The sequence below is a fragment of the Helobdella robusta genome, assembly GCF_000326865.2.
Source record: "Helobdella robusta unplaced genomic scaffold HELROscaffold_2, whole genome shotgun sequence".
Lineage (NCBI taxonomy): Eukaryota > Metazoa > Annelida > Clitellata > Rhynchobdellida > Glossiphoniidae > Helobdella > Helobdella robusta.
Window position 1 is genome coordinate 4760647 of NW_008704083.1, and position 9156 is coordinate 4769802.

General features: G+C 30.7%; 2 protein-coding genes across 2 annotated transcripts; both read left to right on the forward strand.

Moving 5' to 3' along the window:
- Positions 1-2943: 2943 nt before the first annotated feature.
- On the forward strand, positions 2944-3952 carry HELRODRAFT_146520 (hypothetical protein; the record flags this gene model as incomplete). Its single annotated transcript, XM_009017364.1, has 3 exons — positions 2944-3006; positions 3407-3569; positions 3861-3952. Coding segments are annotated over 3 exons (318 nt in total), but the record flags the coding sequence as incomplete, so codon positions are not given.
- Positions 3953-5277: 1325 nt separating this feature from the next.
- HELRODRAFT_160405 (hypothetical protein) lies at positions 5278-6356 on the forward strand (the record flags this gene model as incomplete). The annotated part of the gene is made up of 4 exons (XM_009017365.1): positions 5278-5382; positions 5705-5822; positions 5948-6120; positions 6285-6356. The coding sequence occupies 4 exons, from the start codon at positions 5278-5280 to the stop codon at positions 6354-6356; spliced, it is 468 nt and encodes a 155-aa protein (XP_009015613.1).
- Between the last annotated feature and the right edge of the window lie 2800 nt (positions 6357-9156).

The window sequence follows — 9156 nt, forward strand, 5'->3', positions numbered from 1 at the left end:
TTCATATATCCGCATTTCTTTACCCAATTCTCTTCTGTCTGTTTATGTGATTAAACCATTTTAATCAACCAATCAGAACTTCAAGTTGATTGATTCATTTTAGCTTTTTTATTATTTCAACTAAAACAGCCTGCTGTTGCTACCATATAATGTGTTATTCTTTACCATATAAAGCATATAGAGCATCAAAGGTGCCATATTCCAAATTGGTCTACGCCTCACCTTTTCTAGCAAATTCATTTCATTTCTACACGGCAATCAATAATCAGAATAATTTCATTTTTCACAGAATTTCACAATAAACGTAAGGAACATGAATGCTAATCTATTTGCTTTGCATCATGAGCTCAATGAAAAAATTAACGAAAACGGTGCTTGTAACGATGGCTACGACGAGGATATTGGTGAAATCATGAAATTAAACAATAACGTAAAGTTACTAATAAACAAATTCGACACTCTTGAAAAGCTCTGTAACGAGAAACACACTGAACTGACCGGCGCATTGGTCAAGGTTCGTCATGGATAACAAATATTTTTGCTGCTTCTTCTCATTGAAATTTTATTGTAATGTTCTTACTGATATTCGCCAAATAATTGTATTTTTTTTATTTTTAAATATTTTTAACATCTACCTGCGCTAACTATCATCGTCATTTCAAAATTTAGTTCATTAAATTATAAAATGCCTAATTTTTCTTTTCTTAATCAAATATTTCATAGCGTTCTTTATTATCTTAATTTTCTTTTTTTTAACGATTGGTCCTTTAATTTCAGCAGTGTTTTCCCTTGAACCTCAATAGCGCGATTTTCTTACTTCTACTTTGGCATCTTAAATTATATTTATTCTCATTAACCAATTCGTCCTACCACACTTTCCTAATAAAATCCAGTGTTTATTACAGCTTCGCTTGTCTCCGTCATTTGCAGCTCGGATCATTTCATTCATTCCAAGTTTTACTTACTCTGATTAGCACGCTAACACGGCATCCATCAAGTTGTGAGCAGCACTGCTTTCGTAACTTCAAATTGTCTTCATTCATGTTTTTGGCATACTGACTGGGGGGTGTTAACAATCTAACCCGTCACCTTCTCATACATTTCGCAATTTTTACTCCTATTTCCTAGATAACAAAATCATTCAAACGACTGTTTGTAGTCTACTATTTGAAAGACTGAAATTTTAATATTTTTTTTGCTTCGTCGCAGTTTAATTTATCACACCTCTAAATAAGTTTTGTGTTAGCATTGGTCATCTCTAGCTGCAACTGCAACGCAATGTAATAAATTTTTTATTTAAATTCGTTAATCATTATTGAAACCAGGCGCATGAATTCAACGAGCTAGCAGAAGATATGGTTGATTGGTTGGACAATATAAGCGGCAAGTTGATTTCGCTAAGTGAAGATGATGACGACGAAGATGATAATGGTGATGAAGAAAACGACGATGATGAAGAAAAAATTACCAAAAAAATAATGGAACACGAAGAGGTAATAACTAATTTTTTATTCGCTTTGTTTTTTTTTGTTTTGGGCGCAGTATTATTCAGTCGTGACAGTTCTCGGGATAGATGATAAAAAATAACTAGCTTGTTTACCTCACTGACATTGCGTTTGGATCCAAGTGTTTATAAGTGCCTTGTACTTTTAATGCCTTTTTAAAACATAATTATACTCCTTTTATGAAAATCATTATTTTTTTCATTACTTTCCAAGAGATGGAAGGAATTTTGTACAAAAAATCTTATTGTAATACACTTATTAATATTATCTGTTAGTGTTATTATCTTTCTATTAATATTTCTAATATTTTAAATAACAGGTTGTCGAATCTGAGATAGAGAAGCAGTTGGAGAAGTACGAGAAGTGCCTGCGTCTCGGCAACTACATCCAACAAAATGCCAGCGAGGACGTTAAACAATCTTTCGCTGATTGGATCACACTGTTTCAAGAACGGTTATTGAATTGTCTGTGGCACATGATAACATACCTTCTATTGATAATGATCAATCAATTATTTGTTTTTATAGTTTTTGGGATTTTTTCGATTTTTGTAATTTTGCAACTTTTAATTTCTCTATTGATGTGGTTTACATTTTTTTGAACTATCGCACAGATGGCAGGATGTTATCAGCCAGTCAGAACAGAGGAAGTCGCAATTAATAAGCTTATTGGATGACGCCCGGTCGAGTTCCCACCAACTGGAACAGTTGTATCAATGGTTATTAGAAACTGAAAATAAGCTGATAGCTGATAATAGTCAACCAATTGTCGAAAGTTTACCCGTTGTTGAACAGTTGTTTCAAGATTTTGAGGTTTTTGGATTTTATTTTATTTTTCAAGCAAATAAAAACCAGCATTCTTAATTGTTGTTCTGATGCAAAGTTTATTTTTATGTACGTATTGAGCATGCAATTGACTTTGAGTGCACGTATAAAAAGTAAGCATAGGTATTATTTGCAGAGATCTGTTTGCTCTGGAAGCAGGTCACTGTAACACATAACTTGATTTCTAAAATCAATGATCATCACTCTTATACTTATTCCCATTGATTGGGCATTTTAATAAAATAAACTGAAATTTCCTGATGAATATCATTATGTGGCTGTTTATGTACAACTGCTGTTATAAATTTTGCTTGAAGTTGTTGGAGATGGAGATGAACATGAGACAGGAAGATTTTGATCGACTGACAAAAAACATGAAACAACAAACAGTGAAAAGAAACAAGTGAGTTTCAACGATTTTGAAAGTGGATGAGATTATTTTACGATGGATTATATCAGATCAACATTGTTAAAATTGCACCAATAATTAATAAATAAATAATTATTTGATCATCACGAGGTCCTCAAGTGAGCCACCGACCAACCAGACATCTGAGCAACAATTCAAGAGCAAAACAGTTCAAAAGATGGCACTGTTTGACAAGTGGAGACATGTTTGGCTGATGGTGATGGACAGGAGGAGGAAACTTCAAGATGTCATCGACAATTTGAATGAGGTGGTCCCACGAATAAATGAATCAATGAATGAATGAATGAATCAATCAATCAATCAATCAATCATTCAATGAAAGAAAGAATTAATGAGTGAATGAATGAATAAGTATTTAAATCAACTAGTTAAGTGAGAGATGGATTGGATCGAATGACGCTTGTTAGATGAATTGACTAATGAGTAAATTATTTTTTTCATTTTTAGGACTTAACATTACAAATGTTTTAACAAAGTTTGACTGTCAATTTTTTATCTTTTATTAAAGTAGGCTTCTCCTGAATAAATTATATTTAGTAACAAGATTTCACAACTAAAAACTCTAATAAGCTAATTTGTAGTGTTTCTCACCTTTCGGTAATTGAAATAACTATTGGATGAATAAATGAGATTTGAATTCATGAAAGGTGGAAGAAATGAAGAACTTCAATCCGGATGAGTGGATGGAGGAGTTCCTGAGCTGGATGAACAGGAACACGTCCAAAATATTGACTTCCTTCAGAAAATATGATAGAAACATCACTAATCACGTGTCCAGGAAGGATTTTGTGGATGCTATCCTCAAAACGGGTGCGTTCTACTGAATGAAGATGACCAATGGTTAAGAGTTATTAAATAAGATACTATTTTTTAATAATTCTACTATTGATCTTACACGTTACGCAAATAGCTGGAAGAGAAACGTTTTCAATGATGTTTTTTAGCTTTTTGAGTAATAACTTTGTATATGGATTAATGAACTAACTAATTTGTTACATTCACTAACTATGTAGTAAAATGGATGAATGATTGAATAGATGAATGAATGAGTGAATGAATAAGTGAATGAAGAAATAAATGATGAAATGAATATTCGACTAGGCATGCCAACCTCCTACCTGAAAGTTGAGGCCGTGGCGGATCTGCTTGAAAAGAACGAGCAGATCAACTACAAAGAGTTCGTCAACTGCTTGAAGAATGAAGAAATGGAGCGAGTAATGAAATATTTTTATTGCTGTTGTCTGCTTGCTAAAGTCATAATTCTTATTGCTGTTCCGAAGCAAAATCTCCAAATAAATTAGTGATAATTTGGACTGGAAACTGTTTCAGCCCCCACAACAATAAAGCTATGTAAAATTTTGTATAAAACCAAAACGACTGGTTTTAGTGGCGAAATTGACTACAAAAGTTAAAAATGGCGCCAACTGTTTTATTAGCGAATTTAAGCCCCACATCAATCTTCTGACCACGCCAATTTTGCTGGTTTTGTTGCTACATTTGGTTATATGTATTAAATAATTAAATATTTTTATGGTGAAATGTGGCGATTTTTGTGTATACAAGATGGCGGACTGGTATTTTTTTTATTATTATTAATAATTAGTTTATTGTTATATATATTTATTGTTATATTTATTTGTTTGTTCATTGTTTGTTTATCTCTTCTTTTGTCTGTCCGTTCTTTCGGCGGCTATCAAATTACGTTCATAAATAAATTTGCTAAAATAGATGAAATTTATTTTTCTTTTTTTTATCTGTCATGTTTAAATCTTCATCCTGCTGAGATAATTTGATGACTGAATGACAAATATGAATGTTATTACTAGTTTTTACTTGTTCAGTTGTCAGCGCTTCGTTAAACAACCAGAGAGATGATTTAGAATGAATGGTTGGGCTTGTTATGTATTATGCTTGGCAGGTTTGGTTTGTTTATGAAAAGAATTTGTCACGATCACAATAATAATTATCTACCAGCAACTACTGCTAATAATAAATATTTGTCACACTCACTTCAGTGCACGCTATCACGTGTTTTTATCTTTTGATCAATTATCACAGCTGGTGCTGCTATAACTTTTAGACTCTTTTAATAAGCCTTTCATGCAAACAAATAATTATTTTATTATTGTTACTATTTTCACTAATACATTTTTACTACTACTACTAAACTATTACTACTACTACTATAGCAACAACTACTACTACTATTTTTACTACTATTACTATTTTTACTATTATTACTCTTACTCCCAACCAATTTGTTTGCTTTTCATTAATGCCATCAAGCCAAGCCTGAAAAACACCAAAACCATTTATTCAGCTGTTGCATTGGTTCACCCGTTCTTCTGCTTTCAATTTTTGTTTAACAAAACTCTTGTTAATAAAAAAAATGAACAAAAAAGTTTTTTTATATGTAGTGGCATTGTAATTTTGTGCGCTAACTTTCAAATAATATGAACACAATTTAAAAAGTGAAGCCATCAAAGAAAATTAATTGTGATTGTTGCAGCAAGCAGGCATGAGCAAGGACGAGAGGATGGACGATGAGATGGACAGACAGTTCAACAGGTGCTGTTGCGACAAAAGATTCCTCATCAACAAAGTTGACGAGGGCAAGTACAAGGTCAAATCATTTTTGTTTTTAAAAATCCGTACAAAAATAAAATCACGAAAGAAATCAGGCCACTTGTTTATTTGTTTTTCCAGTTTTAAATTTGGAGTCTACTGGAGATGGTTTTGAAAAATTGTTATTTATGCAAATATTCTTATATATCGCGGAAATAGCGCTCTGCAAACTAATTAATTGATTGATTGATTGATCGATTGATTGATTGATTGATCGATCGATTGATTGATTGATTGATCGATAAATGAAATTTTATTTTCATGACTAAATATTATAAGGTTTAACAAATTAAAACTCCAAATTTAATTTAAAATTATAGTTTGGAGAATCTCAGAAGTTGCACTTGGTACGAATTCAAAGAAGTTGCGTGATGGTGAGAGTGGGCGGTGGGTGGATGGCCCTGGATGAATTTCTTACCAAACATGACCCCTGTAGATGTTAGTAGTGTACAAACTGTGCAAACTTGTTTTTTCCATTAAACTTTCCCTTAATACGCCTTGATGTTTGTTTTATATACTAAATCGTGCGAAACGACAAATTATTTATGTTTCTTGATTTTCAGTACGCAAGTTGAAGTGTGCCTCAAAATCAACTGGTCACATTTTCAAAAGTTCCGAAGGTATAAGTCAGATGATGGCTCCATTCAGATCCAAGCAGGCTCAAATGAGTTCGCCGGCCCGCACTCCAATGAAATGTCGGCAACACAATCGTGATGATGAAGATAAGTTATTGGAGGTTAGCTATAATATGTTACAGCAGAACGATGCTAACGATATTAATTCATCTTCGTTGTTCCCTACTGTTAGTCAATCTAGACAATTATGTTAGTTCCGTTTAAGTCAAAGTTTGCAGTGTTCTGAAATTTATTTAATTTTTAATTCTCTTAAAATCATCTACAGGAAAAATCTTCGAGTTACGCTGACGAGGGAGCAAACAAAACTTCAGAAGGTGGACTAGCTTGTTTTTTATGAATGTTTCGTTGTGTTTTGTTTCCAATAAAGGCTGTAAACATTCTATTAAAAATGTTCAATCGAAAGCCAAGCATGTAATTATATTTTGACGAATATTGTTAAGAAAATTGTACAGATAGTAACCATTCATGTTTGTTATATGAATCACTAAATTGTTAACAGTGAAAAGAAGTAGTAATAGTCGCAGCTATGACAATTTGTTGGACGAATCTCATCAAGCCTTGTCAACCCAATTAAATCCAAATTTGTCATCAAACCAAACGATATTATTTGATAAGTGAACATCCTTTTCCAATTCTTCTTTTAAACCGTCATATTCCAATATTTTGTCATCCATAATATCGATTGCAAGACTGTATGAGTAATTTTTAAACAACGAGTCATCGTTTGTTTCATTTTGAATTTTAATTGTATGCACGTGCGCTTGAAAGGGCGGACGTTAAAATCTTATATTTATTCCGTATTGAACCAAAGAAATTTTTTTTCAACTTTATTAAGAACTTTACACGTTTTTGAGTTGTTTAACGTAATATATAATTATGTTATGTTAATATGTGTTTTGATTGGTTGAATGCCTCATTATTACTTGAAGAAATCAATGCACAGTTGATTGATGAGGATTGTATTTTATCACGATTTGCATATTCTGTCGTCTTATTTATTCATCATTTGATTTATACAACGATTTCTCTTTAACTTTTTAGATGATCAAATGATGACACTTGTTTTTTGTTCATTTGTTAATATTTTTTACGTTTATGATGAGATTTGATGATCAATCAACTTACAAACATCCGTTCATATACGAGTGCTAACATTCTATTTTGCCTGCTTATAAATACATATTTTAATAGTTCATCATTATTGTTAAACTTGAAACGCGGTCATTCCATCTATAGATTTAGTTATGTATTATAATTCATTTGATTTCTTAAAGTTATCACTATGTTCATGTGCAAATATTTTTATATGCTTATTTGTTGATTCTGTTTTCTTAATTTCAATTGATTCCATTTTCATTATTTTATACGTTCGATTTTTTTATATTATGCTGAAAATTATTTTGAGAATCAAAAATTTACACATCAGATTAGTTTACATGGAAAATAAAATACAAAACAGCCGATCTTGGTAAATGTTTCATTTATGTACACTGAATAATGCAACTACTTGGAGTACTAAAATTTATGATGTGTTCCATAATAATAATAATATAATATATTCAAATTAATTAATATATACGCATAAACAGACGATTATAGATGGAGACAATGAGCATGCGAGCTTAATAGCATTCAATGAACATATCTCTCTATATGTAAACAGTAAAGGGACCATTCACATGGAATATATATATATATATATATATATATATATATATATATATATATATATATATATATATATATATATATGCATATATGCTGGTAAAAGACCATAATTAATGCAGTAATTTATAAAATGTACCGAATTTCTAGCATTGGATAGTTTTTTTGTTACATTAAAAACAAAAAAATATCCAGCGCTAGAAAATCAATAGATTATATAAATTACAGCATATATATATATATATATATATATATTATATATATATATATATTTCTGTGTTTTTGTGCGTTAGTGCAAACTCTAACTGTATATTTATACATATATATATATATATATATATATATATATATATATATATATATATATATTATACACATACATCACAAAACATAAATATCTAAATAAGAGTAAATAAAAAGATTTCTTACATAAATATTCGTATATATACGTGATGTACAATCAAACTGGAGCAGACATACCTGCAGAAAAATAGAAGCCGTTTTATAGAATAGTCAACTACAATCAAAGTTTATTAAGGTAACAACAACGATGTCTTAATTATTAAATCTTCCACAAAAGGGAAAGGAAAACAGCGATAACAGCAAAACTATAGTTACGACCATTTTTTCAAATAAAAAAAATTCTTAATTAAAAGAATACTAGCGATAAAGGTTAGAAACATTAACATGATTGACATTTTAGTGATATATATATATATATATCACTAAAATATATATATATACATATATGTGTATATATATATATATACACACACACATATATACATATATAGTATTGTATGAATTCTACCGAATTGTTGGCATTAATCAATTTAAAGTTTGTCCTTTCAATTTTCCTTACAAGAATTTTCTGGAAATTGTTCAATTTATTGAAAATAGAATTATTATCCTAATTCCTCTTAAAAATTTAATAAAACTGTTGTTATCCAAATTCATATAAGTGAATTTCAATTTTTCACAAATCACCTTCAGTGCTCTGCATGATTTGTGAAAAATTGAAATAAGGCTATCCGCATGATAAATTTAGATAACAACAGTTCTATTAAACTTTCATAATGAACTTTGATAATTATTCTATTTTCAATAAATTGAACAATTTCCAAAAAAATCTAGTAAAGAAAATTGAAAAGTCAAACTTTAAATTGACTATAGCCAACAATTCGGTCAAAATATGGTCTCCTTCAAACACCAAACACACACACGCACGCACACACACGCACACACACACACACACACACATATATATATATATTAGCGTTAAATGCCTGAAACATTAATTAACACTGAAATGCACATACGCAGTTCAGATGCGAATCAACAGAGAGATGGCAGATACAGACATATGCACATTAAAATTAGCATTAATTGGTCACATGAAGTTGTGGTGACATGTTGCAAATTAGTTAGTACTAGTACATTACATGTGCTAGGTAGCCTCGCACAGTAAGGCT